The sequence below is a fragment of the Neopelma chrysocephalum genome, unplaced genomic scaffold (assembly GCF_003984885.1).
Source record: "Neopelma chrysocephalum unplaced genomic scaffold, ASM398488v2 Primary Assembly neopelma1_253, whole genome shotgun sequence".
NCBI lineage: Eukaryota > Metazoa > Chordata > Aves > Passeriformes > Pipridae > Neopelma > Neopelma chrysocephalum.
Genome location: NW_020897915.1, coordinates 1,756,346 through 1,777,845, shown reverse-complemented (window position 1 = coordinate 1,777,845; position 21,500 = coordinate 1,756,346). Strand labels below are relative to the sequence as shown.

The 21,500-nt window shown below is 44.4% G+C and overlaps 2 protein-coding genes across 2 annotated transcripts in view; both read left to right on the top strand.

Moving 5' to 3' along the window:
• The window catches only part of PSMC6 (proteasome 26S subunit, ATPase 6), an 11,417-nt gene extending 6,145 nt beyond the window's left edge, over window positions 1-5,272 (top strand). The window contains exons 8-14 of the mRNA XM_027703976.1: window positions 303-364; window positions 450-573; window positions 702-763; window positions 1,717-1,837; window positions 1,919-1,999; window positions 4,188-4,259; window positions 4,785-5,272. Of these exons, the coding sequence (XP_027559777.1) occupies window positions 303-364; window positions 450-573; window positions 702-763; window positions 1,717-1,837; window positions 1,919-1,999; window positions 4,188-4,259; window positions 4,785-4,903 (641 nt within the window). The 3' untranslated portion in view covers window positions 4,904-5,272. The remainder of the gene's footprint in view (window positions 1-302; window positions 365-449; window positions 574-701; window positions 764-1,716; window positions 1,838-1,918; window positions 2,000-4,187; window positions 4,260-4,784) is intronic.
• Window positions 5,273-8,122: 2,850 nt separating this feature from the next.
• Window positions 8,123-21,500, top strand: part of STYX (serine/threonine/tyrosine interacting protein) — a 14,690-nt gene continuing 1,312 nt past the window's right edge. The window contains exons 1-9 of the mRNA XM_027703983.1: window positions 8,123-8,333; window positions 17,028-17,060; window positions 17,916-17,969; window positions 18,753-18,850; window positions 19,297-19,357; window positions 20,080-20,116; window positions 20,654-20,693; window positions 20,775-20,825; window positions 21,336-21,408. Coding sequence (XP_027559784.1) covers window positions 8,277-8,333; window positions 17,028-17,060; window positions 17,916-17,969; window positions 18,753-18,850; window positions 19,297-19,357; window positions 20,080-20,116; window positions 20,654-20,693; window positions 20,775-20,825; window positions 21,336-21,408 — 504 coding nt within the window. The 5' untranslated portion in view covers window positions 8,123-8,276. The remainder of the gene's footprint in view (window positions 8,334-17,027; window positions 17,061-17,915; window positions 17,970-18,752; window positions 18,851-19,296; window positions 19,358-20,079; window positions 20,117-20,653; window positions 20,694-20,774; window positions 20,826-21,335; window positions 21,409-21,500) is intronic.

Sequence of the window (21,500 nt, the reverse complement as noted above, 5' to 3'; positions counted from 1 at the left end):
CCCTTTTTCCCCTTTTCCTCCTTTCCCCCCTTTTCTCCTTCCCTTTTCCCCCTTTTCCTCCTTTTCCTTCCCTTTTTCCCCTTTTCCTTCCCTTTTTCCCCTTTTCTTTCCCTTTTTCCTCCCTTTTCCTTCTTCCCTTCTTCCCTTTTCCCCCTCCTTTTCCCTCCTTTTCCTTTTCTATTTTCTTTTCCCCCTTTTCCACCTTGTCTTCCCTTTCCCTCTTTTGTTTTCCCTCCTTCCCAAGTCCCTGATGGGCTGTGCTGGGTCAGGAATGAACCAGCTCCCATCTCTTGTCTCTGCAGGTACAGGGAAGACCCTCCTGGCCAGGGCTGTTGCCAGCCAGCTGGACTGCAACTTCCTCAAGGTACTGGAATGGCCTTGTGCACTCACACACTGGAGCTGTTTGCACTCCAATCTCCTCATCCCTGTGTTCCTTTGTCCTTCCCAAGGTGGTGTCAAGTTCCATAGTGGACAAATACATTGGCGAGAGCGCTCGGCTCATCCGAGAGATGTTCAATTATGCCAGAGATCACCAGCCCTGCATCATTTTCATGGATGAGATCGATGCTATTGGTAAGGCTGATGGCCCTGGGGGGTGGGACAGAGGCTCCTTTTGGGGCTGAAATCAGCTGGAAAGCCAATCCCCCCCGTTTGAAAGGCAGAAATCAAGTCCTAGAACTCATGAGTTTGGTGTGCTGCAGGTGGTCGCCGTTTTTCTGAAGGCACCTCAGCTGATAGAGAAATTCAGAGGACTCTGATGGAGGTGAGTGTCTAATTCCTGACTGTAATACAGGTGTGAATTGTTACCTGGGATCTGCCCTGGCAGAACCTTTTCTGAGTTAATAACCTGGAGCTAGAGTTGAACTAGATGCTGCTTTTACATCCTGATAACTCATCCATTAATTCAACATGGGGACTCATTGAATCTTTAAAATTGATAAAATTAATAGGGGATATTTTCCTCTTCTTTGGCTTACTGCTTCTTCCTGCATCTCTGAAGGTTTGGAGGGCCCCTCTTTCTGTCTCCTTTAGACCCAAAGACACTCACCTTATATAACATTTTTGGACTGTTACGGCTGGATTTTCAAAACCAGGAGGAGCAGTTGTGTTTCTTTGTTTCTGTATTAGTTGCTCTGGTAAACTGGGTTGTGTGAAGAGAATTTTAAAGCCACTGGTGACAATTCCAAAGCTAATGGGAACCTTCACTGGCCTGTGTTTGCAAACAGTTTGCCCGGTTCAAAAGAATGTGTCTGCCTTCTACAGAGAATTAAACCACTCTGATCAAAGAGCAAGTACTTTAAATCTTCACAATGAAACGTCTTCCTCTGTGTGTATTAGTATTCCAGAGGCCGTTCTCCAAGTCTAATTGGAATGTCCTGCACTTGGTGCACTACAATCCAAATGTGTCAGGCAGCCACTGGCTCCTTTAGTCCTTGCAGTGTTTTCTTTGCCTCATTGTTTTAACTCAAGTCTTTCACTTTTGAGCTGAGCTTTGCTCAATGTCCTTTTCTCTGGGCAGAGCATTTTCAGTGTCTCTCTTCAGCCCTCCATTGCTCATGGAATACTCAGGAAGCTCGAGGCCTTGTAGGATTTTTTTCCTGACTTTATCTTTAGCGCTTTTTATCTTGGTGAAAATACTTAGGCAGGGGGAAAAAAAAGATGGACTAGGAAGGTTTTGGGTTGTTTAAAAATAAACAACCTTCTGTTCCCTGATAGTTATTGAATCAGATGGATGGATTTGATACTCTGCACAGAGTTAAGATGATCATGGCTACGAACAGACCCGACACGCTGGATCCTGCACTGCTGCGGCCCGGAAGGCTGGATAGAAAAATCCGTGAGTTATTACTCCACAGAGGATAATAATCCGTGGGAATTGTGGCTTTTCTGCTTTAATTAAAGCTGTAATTCTTTCTAGATATTGATCTACCAAACGAACAAGCCAGATTAGATATTTTGAAGATTCACGCAGGTCCTATCACTAAACACGGTGAAATAGGTGAGTAGGAAGTCACTTGGACATCATCCCTACTGCTGTTTGTAAGGATGGGAAGAGGGTGAGTTGTTACAGTCACTCCTGCCCTTAGACAACTTTCCCACTTGGAATTCTACTTCTTTTATTTTTTTAATGCATCCTGATTGAACTGTTGCAAAGTCTTTGCAAAGGAACACTGAATATCGACCCTTGGAGCACAGCTGTAAACTGGAAAATCCACGATTTTCATCAGGTTTTCTGATTCCATTCAGGTTTTCTGTAGTTCTCATCCTGTTTCTAAAGGAAACACTTTCTTTACTTGCACTGTTTTCTTGGTGCAGGTAAAGAGCATTTTCATTGGCCCCTTAGGAAAGAAATGTTGATGAGAGAACAATAAAGAATCTTTAAAAGTCAGGGAGAAACCCTGGAGTTTAGGGATGGCCTAATGAAAATTGTTGTCTGGTTAGTGGTGTTCATTGCTCTCTCCAGAGTGTAAGGGGGAGAAAAATAAGATAAAAAGGGGAAGGTTTATTTGAGGACTGGTTTAGCCTAAGCTGACCAGAGTCCTGCTTTCACAGTGGCTTTTTCCTGGAGGAAACTGAGTGTGATTTGCCTTTAAATGGGAGCTGGGTGCCTTTGAGTGCAGCAGTGCCCCGTGCCACCCACCCCCCTGTGTGCTGACAGCAGCAATTCCTGCAGCCAGGACAGGACAGTGGAACTGATCCCAGTCACCATCTGGCTGCATCAACAGCTGCAGCTCTGCTGAGGGATCACTCGGGATCGCTCGGGATAACGGGAGCGGGCTGGGGGAGGGCCAGAGGGATGAGCTCTGCCTTTCTTAGCAGCAGGAGTGGCTTAAACATGCATGTGACTGTAGACTGAGATAGAGAAGAAGCTCCAAAGCAAATAATGAAGCTGAAGTGAAATACTTGGAGAGAGACTTTAAGCAAGTGACTGGAGTGACAGGACAAGGGGAATGGATTCCAACTGCCTGAGGGCAGGGTTAGATGGGATATTGGGAAGGGATTGTTGGCTGTGAGGGAGGTGAGGCCCTGGCAGAGGTTGCCCAGAGAAGCTGTGGCTGCCCCTGGATCCCTGGAAGTGTCCAAGGCCAGGTTGGATGGGGCTTGGAGCAACCTGGTGTGGTGGAAGGTGTCCCTGCCCATGGCAGGGGGTGGAATGAGATGACCTTAAAGGTCCCTTCCAACTCAAACCATTTCATGATTCTATGATTCTACTTCACCCTTGTTCTTGCATCTTTGGGCACTGGAGTAGAGCAGGGTGGGATTATTCCTTTGTGCCACTTGCAAGGTGAGGTGTCTGAACATGGTGTGGAAAGACTGATGCCCAGTTTTGATACCCCAAAAGTAAGGCCAGAACTTAGCAGCAGGGTGGGGTGGGAATTGCATTAAAAGCCATTAAAATGACCTGTTCATGTTCCAGCATGAGAATCTCCTGCTGAAGACCCTAAACTTACAAACCTTGCACTGTTCAACATTGCTTAGTCCCCTCAATTTTTTTTAGCTCTCCAATTATGAACAGACTTGTTTATAGGACATAGTGCTACGTGGAATTAAAATACAGTTGGAGAATTTCTTTAGAAGTTTTTGAATTCTTGAGATAAAAACATTCAGTTCAGTTGTTCTGAATTTCATGCAGGAGGGAAACTTTGAAAGGTTTTGCAGAAAATTGATAATTTTAATAAGCAGCCCTGCAAAAAGCAGGACTTGCTGGAGGCTCAGCAGACACAGTGGTTTGGAAATTGGTTCCTGATGAACTACCACTACAGCCACTTTTTAAGTAAATAGATGTGCATAAAATATCAAGACATTAAATGCCTTCAGTAGATGCAGTGTTGGAAGTGGAAAGGGACTGAGTTGTGATCACTTGGAGATAAGACTTCTGGGGTTTTGCATCATTTAAATGATAAGAACATTGCCTTGATGGAGCTTTCTTGCACTTCATGATGATTCTTGTAACCACAAGTTGGTAACTTTGGGATTTAATTATATAATACGAGCTTTTGGCTATAGTACTTTGTGTTTTAATGGAAGGGGTGATACAGCTGATGCTTCCAGTTAATTTATCAGTCCAGTGCTCTGTGTTTGCAGTGAGATCCAAGGGTGTGTTTGTCACCTGGATATGTATGTCATTGGCATCCATGAGGGGAAGTGTGATTCATTTCTAATTGGCATTGGTGTTTTCTGGGCAGATTATGAAGCAATTGTGAAGCTCTCAGATGGCTTCAACGGAGCAGACTTGAGAAACGTCTGTACTGAAGCAGGTAATTCCTAAACTCTTCGTTTCTCTGTGCTAAGTCTTGGCTGATGCTGAATCTTGGAGCTGTTTCTCTGTGGATTAAAACCAGGAGCTCGAAAACCTTCTGCTAGAACGTTTCACTCGGGCTGGTCTCTAACCACGTGTTGGATAAATATCATGACATGTGTCACACTGTCTCGGTAGATGCATTCTAGAAACAGTGATTGCACCCATTTCTCTCCTTTTTGCAGAGGATTCAAGTCTCTTGGTACCAAGGTTACTGGAAAGTTGATGCTGTTTTAAGCTTTTTCTACCTTAAAACTTTTGCACAGGGTTTGCCTGCATGGACAATTTGAGTAACCCACTGAATACTCACAGTTTAAACAAGCTTTCCTCTTAGTAATCCCCTAGTTCAGAAAGGTGACCCCACTGAAATTCTCTCCTCTTCCCAACATCCAAGACAGTGTAATTTGGATTCATTTTCACTTGGATTTGAGTGAATCTTTATGTTCTGTAGCTGATCCTGGCTGTTAAATTCTCCTCCTCTCAGGTATGTTTGCGATCCGTGCCGATCATGACTTCGTAGTTCAGGAAGACTTCATGAAAGCTGTCAGGAAAGTGGCTGATTCCAAGAAACTGGAGTCCAAGCTTGACTACAAACCTGTGTAAATTAACCATAGAATTTGTGATTGATTGCACACGTCCTCCTGGGTTAATGTATAAAGAGAGAGAAATAATGTACCTCTTGATTATCATTGTAAGGTGTTTGTGTAGCATGTAGCTAGTAATTTTGGGAATGCTAGTTGCAAGTTGGCTACAGGAGTGTGTTTTCTGTACAATTCCGACATACATTATTCATTACAGCCCAGGCTCAGTAAAATGTGTGGAGATGTGTTCTCTTAGCAATTATGGTGGGAATTTATAAACGTGCCTGAAGGGATTCGCAGACATAAGAAAGTCAGTTCATTTCTTGACTTTTTGTATATCAGTAAATCTCCTTTCCCCAAACAGTTTATGAATAAAACCTGTTTAAATCTGCTTATGCTGGTGGACTTTTTTTGTAGCTCTCGTAGAGAGGTGAAGTATTGTGTGTTCGGAATTTAAAGAGCAGCTTTTCTCTGGTGTTGGGATTGGAGTCCTGTGCCTTCCATACCAAACAGAGGCAGCCTTTCCCTCAGAGAGAGGAGGGACAAGTGGGGTTTAGATTCACAGAATCATTGAAGTTGGAAAAACCTTCTGAGACCATCGAGTCCAACTGTTCCCCCAGCACTGCCAAGGCCACCACTGCCCCATGTCCCCAAGTGCCACATCCACATGGCTTTGAAATCCCTCCAGGGATGGGGACTCCAGCACTGCCCTGGGCAGCTGTGCCAGAGCTGGATGTCCAATCTAAACATAATCCCCTGGCACAGCTTGAGGCCATTTCCTCTCCTCCTATCCCTTGTTCCCTGGGAGCAGAGCCCGACCTCCCCCCGGCTCCCCCCTCCTGTCAGGGAGTTGTGGAGAGCGAGAAAGTCCCTCCTGAGCCTCCTTTTCTCCAGGCTGAGTCCCCCCAGCTCCCTCAGCCACTCCTGGTGCTCCAGACCTTTCTCCAGCTCCATTTTCTTCCCTGGAAATATTCCAACTCAATGTCTTGTCTGAGGGGCCCAGAACTGCCCCAGGATGGGAGGAGGTGCCTCAGCAGTGCCAGCACAGGGGACAGGCACTGCCCTGCTCCTGTGCCCACACTATTCCTGGTACAACCCAGGTGCCACTGACCTTCTTGGCCACCTGGGCACGCTCGTGTGCTGCTGAATTCTGGGAAGAGGATTTACCTGAGCTAGTGTTTAACTACTGCAAGAAGTAAACAAGGTGCTGGGGTTTCTAAGGACATCTGTCACTGTGCCATATTTTTGTTTTCCGAGCAGTTCCACCCCGAGGGGTGCACACAGATCCACTGCACTGCACAGCTCACCTGAGTGTTGGACTGGAACAGCAGTGCACTAAACTGCACTTCTGGCTACTTCTCATTATCCTAATTGGATTACTCTGGGCATGCTCAGCTGACAGACAAGTACATTAGATTAACTCTGGACTTCCCAGGAAACACGCTGCTTAACAGCATCTCTCTGGCATTTTTAATAGCTGTGCTTTTATTTCCTTTCCCATCACTGAGACTAAACAGGTAATGTGAGGTGTAGAACAGTTACAACAGGACAGGCAACAGTATTTCCCTGTTTATTTGGCTAATGGTTGTTACAAACCTTTATTTCTGGGTAGCAGCTTCCTACTGTTGACTGTGTCAGGAGTGTAAAGATGCAAATCTCAGTTTTAGTTTTACCATAACACCCTTTTGAGAGCAGCTCGTACAGCCAGAGTGCTTGGAACAACGAGAAAATGAAATAAAAGTCCATTTCTGAGCACTGCAGTGATGGAAACAGCAAGGTGAGCCTCTGGCATTACCTTGGAGGAGGAAAAACTCTTTCCTGGAGCTCTGGGAGTGGTTATAGCTCATTTTTGAAGTTCAGGCCACAATATAACGCTACAAACCCACATCCCTCTCCTGCTGTTGGCACCAGCTGGAAGTGGGAGCTGCAGTTTTCCCATTGCTTCCTCCTTTGCCGTTTCCTTTTTCATCTTTCACTGGAAGGAAATTGCAGTGCTGAAGGAACAGTTGATGAAATGTGATTGTTGAAGATTTCTCAAGGTTTTGTGTAGTAAAAAGCAGAAGAGTTTCAATTTTTATTTCTGGTGTGCCCAAAATTCCAGTGCAAGGATTTTCAAAAGGGCGCTTCCAGTTTTATTTAGGCAACCAACCCATTGACTTTGCTTGCTTGACTAAGCTTCCCTTAGAAATTCCAATGACACCAGTGCAGGTTTTTGGTTCAGTAAAGAGTGCAGGAATGGAAAACTGTAGCCTAAAGTGAAGTCTCATAGAATCATGGAATGGTTTAGGTTGGAAGAGACTTTAAAGATCATCTCGTTCAACCCCCTGCCATGGGCAGGGACACCTTCCACTAGACCAGGTTGCTCCAAGCCCCATCCAACCTGGACTGGGACACTTCCAGGGATCCAGGGGCAGCCACAGCTTCTCTGGGCAACCTGTGCCAGGGCCTCACCATCCTCACAGCCAGGAATTCCTTCCCAATATCCCATCTATCCCTGCCCTCTGGAAGTGGGAAGCCATTCCCCCTTGTCCTGTCCCTTTAGGCCCTTATCCCAAGTCCCTCTCCAGCTCTCTCAGAACCCTTTTAGACATTGCAAGGGGCTCTGAGGTCTCCCTGGAGTCTTCTCCCGGCTGAATTTCCTCCACATATTTAGATTCCAAGCAGAGCGTGGGACCGGGGACCCTCAAAAAGCAGAAAAGCGGGTTCCTGCCCCAACACTGATGTGTCTGCGGGCATCACCCACCAAAGAGGACCTGATTGCAGGTGACCCCCTTTGCACTGCCAGCTAAAATCTGAGGCGGCAGCGCCGTTCCGATGGGGGACAGGGCGAGTGTCCCCTCGCCAGGATGGAAGGGGGCGCGTGAGGAGAACCATCTCACGGGAATGCCGGGCCACGGCAACAAGGGAGCGCTGAAGGCCGCGACGTGTGGGGAGCCGGACCCTCGCGGCCGTTAACGGGCCAAGCGCCCCTTGCCGACGTTTTGGGGGTCAATGAACGCGAATTCGGGGGCCGCGAGGGGGTTAACGAAAGGAACCGGGGCGGCGCCCGCCCGTGAGGGGAGGGCAGAGCGCTGAGGGCGGAGCGGGGCGCGGGCGCCGCTGGAGCGGGGCCCGGGGGCGGGCGGACGGGAGGGGGAGGAGGAGGAGGAGGGAGAGGAGGAGGAGGAGGAAGAGGTGGGAAGGGGAGGAGGAGGAGGAGGAGGAGGAGGGAAGAAGAGGCGGCAGCAGCAGCAGCAGCATGGCGGCCGGGCGCGAGCGGCTGAGCGCGCCGCCGCCGCCGCCTCCTCCGCCGCCGCCTCCTCCATCTCCTGCCGCTCCCGAGCCGGAGCCCGCGGTCCCGCTGCCCAAATAGCCGCCCTGCCCCGGGTCCTGCCCCGCCCGGACAGCGCCCGGCCATGGAGCTCGCCAAGCCGGCCTTCCCCGCGCTGCCGCAGGCCAAAGAGGACTCTGAGGTGAGCGGGAGCTGCCGCTGCCGGACCCCCCCACCCCGCCCGCCCCGAACGCTCCATCCCCCGCCGGGGGTTCCCCTCACAGCCCTGCCCGCCCTGCGGCGCCTCCCGCAGCCCCTTCCCGCGGGATTCCCGCTGGGATCCATCGCAGGCCTCGCGGGTCCGTGTCCCTCGCTGTGCTGGTGACACCCCCCCGGGAGCACCGAGCGCATCCTCTCTCCCTCGTCCCCGCTGTGCTCCGCTCCCCCTGCTCCTCTCTCAGACCGCCCTCCCGGGTGCCTCCGGCCTTTCCCCGCCTGGAAACCTCCCGCTATCCCAGGCCGCTCCAAGCCCCGTCCAGCCTGGCCTTGGACACTTCCAGGCATCCAGGGGCAGCCACAGCTTCTGTGGGCACCCTGTGCCAGGGCCTCCCCACCCTCACAGGCAGGGAGCGGAGCCCCCCCCCCGGTTCATCTCCTTTGGCTTTCGCCCTCCCGTAGCGGCCCCTCCTCGTTTTTATATCCCCTCCTCTGTGTCCAGTGTGTCCCAGCCTTCCTGTTATCCGCCCTTTGCTTCCCCCTGCGTGTCCCTCTCTGTATGGACACCAAGCCCTGTCCTCCCTCGCCCCACGTGCAGTGGGTACCTGCCTGTCCCTTCCAAACACTCGGTGCCTGCGGACTCTTTGCTCCTCCAGAAACAATCTGCCGCTCCGGTGAGCCCGCCAGGGAGGTATTTTCAGGGTTTTCCAGAGCCAAGACCTCTGTGTGGACTAGGACAGGTGGTGGTGTGTGCCCGGGCTGAGCTGTGCCCTGTGCGGTGTCACAGCAGCGGGGTCAGCGCGGTGTCTGATTTCTGAACTTGGCCCAAGTCCCCGGCTCTGACCCTGGGCACTGGTGGTGTTTTTGTGTGTCACAAACAGCCCCGAGTGTTCCCCCTTCGGTGGCCTCAGATATTTAATGCAAAATGTCACAGCCTGGCGAGTATCTGAGCTCTTCAGGCGTCTATAGATCGCTGTATATTTCATAAACATCAGCATTTAATTCTGTTTTAACGACACTGTTCTATGTTGTTGTGGTAGATTACCCAAATATGGAAGTGACTCTTTTTTGTTCTGTTTTTGTTGTCAAGATCACAAGTTTACAAGTCATCCTGATTGTTTTCACAAAGTTGCAATCACTTTGTATCTCCACACAAATCACATGCCACCCTGTGGGGTCTATAATTTGTTTCTTTTAAAATAAATGTTATTTTTCTGGAGAAACCACTCACGTTATGCATAGTTATGTCTGAGAATGGTTAACTAAATTAGCCTGGGTGGCTTCTCATCTCAAATGTTTGTATCTAGAATGGCTAAAGAGGAGTGTGTGGTTAAAATAAGAATAAAAACAGAGGTCACTGCCGGTCTAACAACTCTTAACTAATGAAAACTGAGATTATAATACAATGTCCTTCAGAGCATCTTTTGTTTTTTGGTTCTTTTTCATGCTTTGTCTCTCAATAATATGATGTGTGATATATACATATAATACATGGGATAGCGTGTTAGAATTTCACATAGTAGGGAATTTCAAGGACTGCTTTTAAAAGCTGTAACTCCTTTGCAACATGTTACTTTTGTGTCTGACTAGATCTAAATACAAGATCATTTAGAGAAATGACAAGATCTAAGTACAAGATAATATACAGTTGGAATGTTTGAGGAAAGGTTAAAGCCGATGGAGAACATCAAAGTTCTCGTGGAGTTAACTTGTTAAAAGCAAAGTGTGAGAGACTTCAGCCTTAATCCTCAAGATAATGCTTTGGAAAAACAAACTAAAATCATTCTGCCCTCAAAACGTAGCTTTCCATGGAAAGCTGAAGATCATCTCCTGTGCATGGCACTGAGGAGGCCCTTTCATGAGGAGTAATCCCTGATGTTAGTTCAGGAAGCTGGTGGTGAGTGGTTGAACGCTGGCCTGGCAGATTTGATTTCAAGATATTGGGAAGGGGAGGAGGGAGAACCCGGGGAATCCCTGGTTGACTTCCTGCTGCTCAGGAAGGAGTGAGTGCAACTTTGTCACCTCTTTAGGTCAATCCAGCTGCCAGCCCCAGCTCCCTTCTCCCTGCTGGCACTTGTAACCACGTGACAGCTTAAATAATAATAATTCAAAAAAAAAAAAAGCCAAATCACTTTGTGATCTGGTTGACTGCACAGCATCACACTCTTTCCTGGCACGTGGGAAAGTGGTGAGGGGTGAGAGCTGCCTGGATGGACTCAGACAGGCTGCAGGGATGTGCTCTGGATAAATAGGTCAGTTTTCCAGCCTGGATGTTGTTTGCCCTGTCCCTAATCCATACGTGGCGTTACAGATCGCTGGGTGTTTAAGCCACTTGGCTCTTGGTGCTTTTTTGGAGATTGAGAAATGCCTGAAAACCTCATAACTCATCATTCTTGCCAAGCTTTTCTGGGATACACCAGGAATGTCTGCAAACTGTGTGTTCCTTTGCAGGCTGGTGATAGTGAATATGTCAAAAGTCTTGTGAGTAATGGTGATCACATGTGGCATGGAAACACTTCTGAGCTTAGATTTTTATATCTTTTTCTAAAATTAGCAGATTTTCCAAGATAAGATCTCAAACTTTCTTAAATTTAAAAGTGCTGTGGGTCTTTTTTCCCACCAGTATAACCATGTATGTCTAAAAACTTGTTAAAAGAAGGTCGGATTAATAGCAATTATTGCATGTTGGCTTATTAGTACTAAGACATCTTAACACTTCTGGAAAGATGATCACTAAGGACTGGAGTAATTCAAGGAATTTAATGGAAATTATTTTCCCATTGAATTTTAAGCAAAAAAAGAACTGGCATACATATAATGGGAACAGATCAGCAATTACCATTTTATTTCTTTGCTAAAAAATTAGCATATTTGCTTGCAAGCAGGCTGAGCAAACTCATATTCTTGATGTATTTAGGATTTTTTTAGGACTCTCCATGGGTTTTTGTAATTAAATTAGCAGCTTGTTGACTAAGCAGCCATATTTCCCTTTTTATTATGCATAAAAACTGAGCTCCCTTTAGCACATGGGGGTTTTTTTAAAGGCATTTACATTTTTGACAGCTATATTTAGTCTGAAATGCCGAGTATTTTTGACTGCTTTTTTTAACTAGGATGCAGTCCCTCTAAAAGTGGAACAAATTCATCAAACTTTTTTTTTTTTTTTACTCTTACTTTTGATAGGAAACACAAATAACCCCCTTAAACACGGCGATTCCCCTCCTCTGCAGACTCTTTAAAACAAGTAGGAAGCTGTATCATTAGAATTATTTTACTTGCCCACGTACTGGAGCCCAAAAAATTGAGGGGAAAAAAGGCTGTGCTGTGCTGGGGGGATGTAAATCGGGTGGCAGATTTTGATCACAGCTCTGTGGGATGCTCTCAGACTGCTCTGCATGGAGCAAAAAAAGCCCTCTGAAGTTTGTCAGTCGTGATTAACTCGTGCCTTGGATCCTTGGGAAGCGCTCGGGGATCCGCAGGCACAGCGGAGCAGTTTGTAGGGCCGGGGAGTTAAAGGTTATTTGGGGTTGTTTTATCTAAATGAGGGTTGTAAAGAGACTTATCTGCCTCAGCACAGCCCGACTCACAGTTAAAACAAGGAGGGGCACGAGAAGGACATTCTTGCACCATTATAAACAGCCCTGATAGTCTCTGCATGAGTGTGGCACTCCTGGCCCTTGGCTTTGTGCTTCCTGTAAGCCGAAGGATTCTGTTTTATTGTTTATTTTTGATTTATCTTTGTGCTCTAATAGAAGCCAGTGCTGCTGGTCCTGTGTGCTGATGGTATTTAAGGAGCCAGCAGAGGTGTCTTTTGGACCAGTGTTCCAGAATGGGACAAATAAGAATCACTGATGTTTCTACTTTCCATTTCTACTTTTCCTTTAGTTTTACCTTTTATCCTTTTCCATGGATTGTGTTTCCCTCTGCTAAAATAACTTGTCTTTTCCTGTTGTCCCCTTTTTCCTTCCTCTGTCATTCCCACCTGCTGTTGTTGTCCCTCTCCACCTTCCTGCTTTTGTATTCCTTTGTGTTTTCAATAGCAAAAATCCGTAGGATGAGGCCTTCCCATTGTCTGAGTACTCTTGAGAAATACACAGAATTCCCTGTAAAACCCTGTCTCAATCCCTGGATCATTTCCTGAGTATGATGACCTTAAACAGCTATGCAAGGGTGGGAATGTCACCTCACTCTTTATCCAGGTGCTTTAACCAGCCTTTAGCCAGTTTTGGGATAGCAGTGCAGTCCAAGCCTTCCTTAATTTAACCTCCTTAAGCTCTGATCATGTTAGTACCATGCCCACACCTTGAGGGAACAAAAAAAATTGGGGTTAATTTTGTATGTTTTATACACTTGCACAGGGATTTCTACCCGGAAAAAAATATATATTTATATATCACTGCAGTGGTCAAATTGTTGTAGGTTCCTTCCAGCTGAAATTATTCAGTATGTATTAAAAAAATACCTATTTCAGTTCAAAGCTTTTTTAATTAATGTAGCTGTCCAAGAACACAAAGCATGATCAAAACTGAAGACACAACCTTTCATTTCACTCTTGTGTGCAGCTCATTTTGAGGCCATTAAGTACCACCCTTCAGTGAGAGAGGTGACAGGTTTCAGTAATACTCAAATATTTTTCTTGAATGTGATTTCAGTACTTCATTTAATTTGTCTGCTTTCTTATTAAAAGATGGCAAATGAATATGTTCTACTACTGCTTTAGTATTTCAAGGTTTCTTTTGTCAGTGTTTGGTCCATTTTACAAAGACCTTGATTTTAAACCCTGTTTTTGTGCAGGATAACATCCCCTCTTCCCCTCCTATATCAGTTGGGAGGATTTTTTTAAATATTGTCTAAAATTCTTTCAAACCCAAGATTTTATTTCACTGTATGAATTACACTTGAAGCTGCCTGGGAATTCAGCAACAAAGCTTTGGGATCAGGACCCATCCACAATCCAAGCTGGATCCTGTGAAAGGGGATGATGGTGGTGCTGGCAGTTGATCCAGTCCTGCCCTCTGACTTTTCTGATACGACACCATCAGGCTGTAATTTGAATTTCCTGTACAAAAGTGGCACAAAACTGGAGCCAAGATTCGTCCAGGATGGATGAAGGAATTGGAGCAGCCCTGTAACAGTTTCTGCAGCTTCCACTTCACAACGTTGTAGCAGGTTTGGGAGCAGAGACTCGGAGTGTTACAGCCCATGTGAACATTCCAGCAGGCAGGGGAGCAGATTCAGGCAGGAGGATTCTGACAGCCCTGGGGTTTTGAGGTATCAGTCCTGGCTGTGATGGATTGTGACGGGAAGAGAAATCTGTGTGGGGAGGGAAGTGATGCTGTAAATCAACAACAAAAGAGCTGAGCGTTGGAAAAGGGTCACCTGGAGTGGTCAGGAAGGTTTTACTGGGAGCTGTGTGCAGCTTTTCCAAAGGGTTTGAGTAATGGTCTGGGAAGAGGAGAGTTGTTTGGGTGTTGGTGATGTTGAGCAGGTAAGAGGCAGCAGTGAAACTCTGAGAAAGATACTTCCTAATGTCACCCTCCTTTAACAAATGATCAGATTTATTTTCCTGGTGTGATTTTCAGCACCTTTGAGAGCTTCTCCCTTCATCTGGGCCAGTCTGTGGTTTGCAGGCTCTGCTAATTATAAGGCAGCAGGAGTTTTAACCATCCCAAGGCGAGGGCAGAGCTGGGATTGCCTTTCAGCCAAAGCTCAGCTCTGACAAAGACCGGGGATGTGCCTTTTATGTGGGAAAATCAGGCGGGTCTGCAGACTGAAACTGTCAGTCAGGGACCAGTTAAGCCCTGTCACGTGGATCCCTGGCACTGCATTCCTTCTGGAGAGGCACATGCACGTTGCATGAGGTGCAGTTGTGTGCTGTGTTTAAAAACCCACAGTCTTTTTGCTTTGTGGGGATCTCAGTGTCAGGGCTGTTAAACTAATTAAAAAATTCGTAACGTCAGTTTTATGGGAAGTCCCAGCCAAGGTCGCTCTTTCAGGGGAAAAAAAGTCCACATGCCATTGAAAGGTGTAATTTTTTGCTGTTAAACTGTTCTGAGGAAAAACAGGTGTGGCTGTGGCAAAATATGGACAAAATAAGTGTTGGCAGAGCTATTCTTGATGCAGTTTGGATACTGGATACCAAGAAGCTCTTTGTAGTGTGGGCAAGTCTTACCTGTTAATTGATATCTTCAGTTTATTTCAGCTGGAGATCGGCTTTGGAAGGGGAAGGGAGGGCTTTGAAATGTGCTTTCTTCCCTTTTCTCTTGCCAGTCACTCCATTCTGGGACAGGAATTGAATTTAGAGGGTCCCTGGCATTTCATTTGTGCAAATACAAATTACAGCAGATAATTAAGGTAATTACAGCTGAGGCATCTCTTGCACTTGTCCACCAGTGAATCCCAGTCTAGTTTGGGGAGATAAGTCAGAGGTGAGTGACTCCTCTGTAAAACTTTGGGGTTGTGGGGGTTATTTTTTGTATTCCTTCTCTTCAGTGTCTTGCGAGTGTTGATGAATTTGTCTTCCAGTGAGTTGCCCCTTGTTCTGGAGAACCTCCCAAATCCTCAGCACCAAGGAATGCTGTTCCTCTCTCCATCTCTGGCATCATCAGTTGTTTTCTTTGCAGAATCCTTGCATTTGGTCTGCTAAAAGGGAAACTTTCAGCTGTTATTTGTCAGACAGGGTGGAAAACAGGGTTGATGAATGAATTCCTTAAAATGAAACCTCTGCTGGGGTTCACTCTCCATTAACAGGTCGGGTTTTTTACATAATCTTGCATAGCATTTGAATAATCTGCCATTGTTGGGTTTAAAAGCCTTGAAGGGCTGTCAGCAATCACCACAATCACTCTTTCAGTAGTTTGTGTACTTGCCTCAGATTAAATGTTTTCTTTCAACACCATCTCTCAGATACTTATTTTGCAGCCTAAATCCCATTGGTGACTGTATCTTTTTTGCCTTCTTGAAGAACACCAAAGTTCTTCAATGTCTGGGACCTGCACAGACGTTTAATTTGCCTTGTTCAGAACGTCTGTGCTGAATTTTGGGTTTGGGCCCCTTTGGACTCAGTTCTTACCTACTTTTGCACAGTTTGCAGCTGTTGGGACTAACAAATTCCTGCTTCTAAAGCATTGGAAAGGAATATTTGCCTCGTATTTGTTAAGACCCCTCAGCCAAAGGGGACATGAATTTGTCTTTTCATTATGCTCCAAATTAAGACTTTTGAATTCTACAAACAGAGTAATAACCCCACTTAAGTGCTCGTGTGTAGTCCTGGAGTGCAGCATAAGCTTCTCAGGCTTTTATTGCTCTTAGTGTTGCTTTTATTCTTGGACAAAAATGGGGGTTTTTTTGCTTTTTGAGGAGTGAATGATGCTTTTGTATCTGCAATGAGACAACAGGGTTATGCTAAACACTCTCAGGTCAACCTTCAAAGGGTACAGTTCTGAAAATACCGTCTTTTGTCACAGCATTTTTACTTTTCTGCTTCCAGGAGCTTTTATCATTCCAGCTGGAACATGCAGAAGTAATTTAGCTACTTCTGTGTCTTTAGCAAAACCCATTTCAGTGCATTTTATTTCCCTGTTTGTGCTACCACTTTAGGTGGTATCCAAAGGATTGTTTTGAGTGGCTCAATGTTTGTTTGCTTTCTCAGAAAAGCTGTTCCAGATTCAATCCAAGTATTTTCCAGAATAACTTCACTGATACCGAAATCCTTTCTAATTCCACTACCAAGAGCTAGAAAATCCTCCCTGTGCACCGTGGGGGTGTCTGAGGGAAGCACTGGGTTTTTATTGTATTGGGAAAAAGAGATTTAATGGGAAATCGATGCTCCTGGTACAAGTGGAGGTGCTCAGGTTTAAGGGATCTTTCCTGGTGTAATCCTGACCTCACTTCACAGCTGGAATATTTAGGGCTTAGCTTTCCCATGGTTTTGAGGACATTGGAACATAACATAGGGGAAATTTTCTCTTGGCTGCTGGTGGTGTATGAATCAAACAGCAAAATTATATGAATAAATGCATTCAGTATTTGATTTGTGGGACTATTCCCTTCTTTTCCCCTCCAGCTGATAACTGGGATCTCAGCTACAACTCCTTGGGGTGTGAGGGTCAAAGAATAGAGGACAGTGGGAGTTATAGGGAAGGAAAGACAGGAATAGACTCTTCCTGAGCATTTTTCTGTTCAGCTCTGGCAGTGCTAAAATGGAGCAAAGGATGGGAATGTTGATCCTGGCATTTGCTCTGGGCATTCTGATGGATTGTAAATAGCTGGGAATGGGGGGTGAACCCTCACAAACGTGAGGGTCTGGGATTCTGTGGGAGCTGTGAATTAACCAACAGGGAGGATTTGTGTTTATTGTGTCAGGATCCTTCCCAGTGCAACTGCAGAATGCACTCAAATTTCTGGAATTGTTAAAGCCAAATCCTGAATATTCCCAATGAAGGCATTTGGAGTGTATTAGGTGAGGCAATGTGGATTTTAAGGGAGGTACCTGCCCTGCTTGTTAACTTCTGTTTTTCCAGTGGCTTCAGGAATGTACCAGGCAAAGGAATTTTTTTTTTTGCTTCTGTGACTAATACAGAATGTTCTAAAGCTTTTTTCTTTTTTCCCCCTCCTCATGTACAGATCTCTGCCTGGATATTTTGTGTATATGTAATTGTTTTTTATTTTATTTTTCAAGGATTGGACCTATCCCATGAGGAGAGAGATGCAGGTAATACACTTTCATTTACCATTTGAGGCAAAAAACATGGAGCATTCAGTGAGGGGGGAAAAAAAAGAGCTGGTATCAAATCAGCCTTTTACAGGTAAAGTGTCAGGCAGCACCATGGGAGACAGAATTAATTAGTTAATTAACGTGAGGATTTGCCAGCTTGGAATGCAGATATGCTTGGATGTCTGTTGTGCAAGTGCTAAAAATAAATTAATTTTGTCCTTTTTTTTCATAATCCCCCAAAATACGACAGTTTTGTCATTCTAAATGTTTTTAGATGATTGCTAAAACCGTATCAGAGCTTTGCTTTCTGACTTAAATTTGCTTGGAAGTGTTCTCCAGGAGGATGGGAAATTAAAGTTTTCCTTCCATCAATCAGCCAAATCTTTACACAGGATAAGATCTACACAACTGGATAAATGGTTACAAATCGATGGGATAAACAGTTAAAAAATGGTGTTTTCCCACTACTGGGACAAAGGTAGAAGAATTTCCACATGTGCCTCCCTTTCCATGAGAGAGAATTGGAATGAATTCCAAGGCAGGATTAGATCCCAAGTTAGAGTTCCCTTCACTTGATCTGGGGCTGGGTGAGATGCTGTAATCACCCTGGAACTCGCTCCCAATAAAGGGCTTGATTCCAGTTCCAAAACAAGATCTCCTGCACAAAGATCATGTTTCTTTTATCCTGCCAAACTGACTATTTTTTTTTCCCCTTGTCCTCTTATAAATGACACTCGATAACACATCTCTAAAATGTAAATTATTTGTTTCCATGGCCGTGCTCTGAGGTGAGTGAAATGTGTTATTTCACATCGTTCGGAGCTGGTTTTAAATGTCTGTTCTTCCTCCTAGGAAATTTTACCTGGGTTATTTTTAGGCCCATATTCTTCAGCTATGAAAAGCAAGGTATGATTTTTCAGAATATTCTCTCCCAGGGAAGCTTTGCTGTGGTGATTTGTTACTGTGGGTTTATGTTCAGGTGTGTCCATAGAGGGGTGAATTTGGTTGCAGCCCTAAGTTGGAACATGGAAGATCCCAGAGCAGAAGGAATATGGTCTGAGCTATTTGTATGGAAATTGAGTCTTGCAGTTAAAATTTAATATAAGTCTTTGAAAATTTAAACAGTTTGAGACCATTTCAGATCAGGCAATTTATTTCCTTCGTTAAAGTGTTGCAACACAAATCAGAGCTGGGCACTCGCACACACAGAGTAAAACAAGGACAATTAAATCTCCAATAAAATCAAGCACTGCTAAGGCACAGCTTGACTCTGCAAACTTGCCTCATATTTTAAATGATCTTATTTTCATGGTCTCATTCCAGCAAGAATCCAGTGCTGGCTGGAAATTCCTCCATCGTGTAGGGACTTGAAATTTCAGGCGAAGTGAGAGGTGGGCAGAGACACAAACAAGTTCATTGAATGCCTCCCTTAATGCCTGATCTTTTTGGCATTGTTAGTAATGCTTTTTCCTTTTGAAAGACAACAATTTTCACCCTAAATTCTGGAAAACCAGCTCTGATTTTCTTTGAGGACATGATATAGCCCTATTGTGTATGGTTATTAAATATATATATTATATCCTTATATATATAACTATATATAGTTATTAAGTATAACCTTTCCTTTTTATTACTGTGTAATAGATGGATCTGTAATTTCAAAAAGATCTTATTTTTCTCTTCCCACAGCTACCTATCCTTCAGAAACATGGAATAACCCATGTAATATGCATACGGCAAAACATTGAAGCAAATTTTATTAAACCAAACTTCCAACAGTTATTTAGGTGAGAAACCATCCAGATTCCTTTTTTTTTTTTTTTTGGGTGTGCGTGTGTTCTTTCCAAATATTTTCATGATGTCAAAACCATTTGAAAAATGTGCTGAGCTGCAGAAAGACTTTAAATCCAACCCATGAAGTTTGTCCGTCCTGCTGAACTCCAGACGAGCCCGAAATGAGAATTATCCATTAGTTTGCAGCAACCTCAGACTTAAAGTTGTTGGTTCTCAGAGGTGATTCTGTCAGGGGATGTTGGAGAAGGTTCCTCACTTCCTTCCTCACAAGGAGAGCTCCAGAGTTTTCCTTCATTGTAGGATTTCTGGAGCTCAGCTCAGGAAGCAAAGCCAGGAGGGAAGTGCTGGGATCCTCCTGCAGGTGTGAGCAACTGGGGGGCTGTACCAGTAGTAGCTACTCAGTGTTGTTGTTTACTCACAGCAACTGTTCTCATTGCAGGTATTTAGTCTTGGATATTGCAGATAATCCAGTTGAGAATATAATACGATTTTTCCCTATGGTGAGTGTTTATTTGGGAATGGAGTTGCCCAGGAAGAGTTTTCCGGACTAACAGGCAGCGGTTTCAAATTTGGGATACCCAGCCTGAGGCACCTGGAAGTGCTGCCAGCTCTGAAGTGACACTTTAATAAGTGTAATTAACTCCTTTTTACAAGTGTGGAGACAGAGTTGTAAAAGCTTTTCCTTGCTATGGTCTCCAAAAAAAAGGAATAAAACTTAAAAAAAGACTGGTCTCAAAACAAAGAAATGGGGGAATCCTGGGGACCTTGACCTTTGGGAAACTTGTATTTTGAGCCCAGGAGTATTTACATCTCTTGTATCAAATCCCAACCCAAATTCAAAACAGTAACTGGGTGTTGTAACTGAGTCTTACAGCACCTTGAAACATGTTACTGCAGAGGAATTAAAAAGTAACGTTAAGTTAAACAGTTACATGCTGATATTTGGCAATAGAATAAACCCTTGATTTAGAGCTGTGGGGTTTTCGTCTGTATTTTAATTTAGTTTGCAACAGAGCAAAAGCATTTTGTTCCTTCTTCCACCTAAAATCCTAGTTTTTCACTGACAATTTTATGGATAGTGAAAAGTACAAAAGAAATACGAATGTCCAGTTGGTGCATTGTGAGACTGATACAAAAATTCTACCAAAATTCAGGTGTTACTGCTACTTGCTTTTAAAATAATGTGAAAGTTTGACTCTTGTAATTTTTATTTTCTTTTTAGACTAAAGAATTTATTGATGGAAGTTTACAAAGTGGAGGTAAAATCATACTAACTTCTTTCCTTCATCTACTAAGACATTGTTAAAGCTTTAAAATTAATTAGTGGTATGTGTTAGAGGATCTTAATTATGAGGTTTTCTTTAATTTGGGGGTTTATTATACTTGATTTGAACTTTATTGTACAAGTTCAGAGCAAAGTGTTCTTCCCTTTTGTCTTTGACTGGAAAATGAACCTCTTTGTATATCTGAGGTTTGGGGTCTTTTTTTTCCACTTTAAACGTGTTCTCTGCATGAGGTTTTTTTGTCCCTTCTCTAATGTAGGACCTTAAATTTGCATTGAGGGACAGAATCCTGGAGGGTGGATTCTGTCCCTCAGAGGAGGAGGAATCCCTGTTTCTGTATCCCAGGACAGAGCATAGTTAGTAACTCAGAGTGAACTAAGACACACCTGTTATCCTTGGGCTTCCTAGTTCTCTGTAACAAGTAAAAACTACATTTCCAAAAATTTTATTCAGTTTATACAACTGTGGTTGATTGGTTTTGTTGGTTTTGTTTGTTTGTTTTTTCCTTCTCAGGAAAAGTTCTTGTCCATGGAAATGCAGGGATTTCTAGAAGGTAGGAAACTCCCCATCCTGCTTAGGAATATTTTCAAACAGTTGAAATATATTTTGCTGATTTCTGTTCGTTTCTTTTCAGTGCTGCCTTAGTTATTGCATACATAATGGAGACATTTGGGGTGAAGTACAGGTAAGAACAGGTATTTGTGCTTTAATTCAAGGGGGGTAAGTGAATAATCCCTTTGGAGGGAGCACAAACAGTTGTGTGTTCACTCAGTCTCAGTAGGTGACACTGCCTGGTGAGTGAGGACTTTACAAGGGGCTGATTATTCCATTTCACTTCACTGCAGGTGTGTTTAAATCCTTCTTTTTTTTTTTTTTTAAGAAGTAGGGACCTGCTGCTAATGGAAGTGGGACACCAGTCTTATATCCATGGATGTAAAACTATGGGAGAGGCCCCAAGGGCTGTTCTAAGCACTGTGTTGAGCAGGAAATCCAGCTGAGGCCTGGGCTGGGCAAACAGCATTTTACACCTACTGCCTCCTGTTTTGTTGTAAAACCAGTTGTAAAACCAGTCCTTTGGAGGGTTTAGAGGTTCTGTAGTTCCTAGGAACTGATGATCTCAAGGAAGACTCAAACCGCAAACTTTTGTATAGTCTGTTTTCCACTGAAGTGTTTTCTCTCTCCTTCTCCTTTTAAGGGATGCATTTACTTATGTCCAAGAAAGAAGATTCTGTATTAATCCTAATGCTGGATTTGTCCATCAACTTCAGGTGACTGGGTTTTTTTTTTTCTGATAATAACTCAAAAGCCATTTAAGAAATCATCTTCCTGCCAGACAGACATTTCTACTGAGACTTCACAT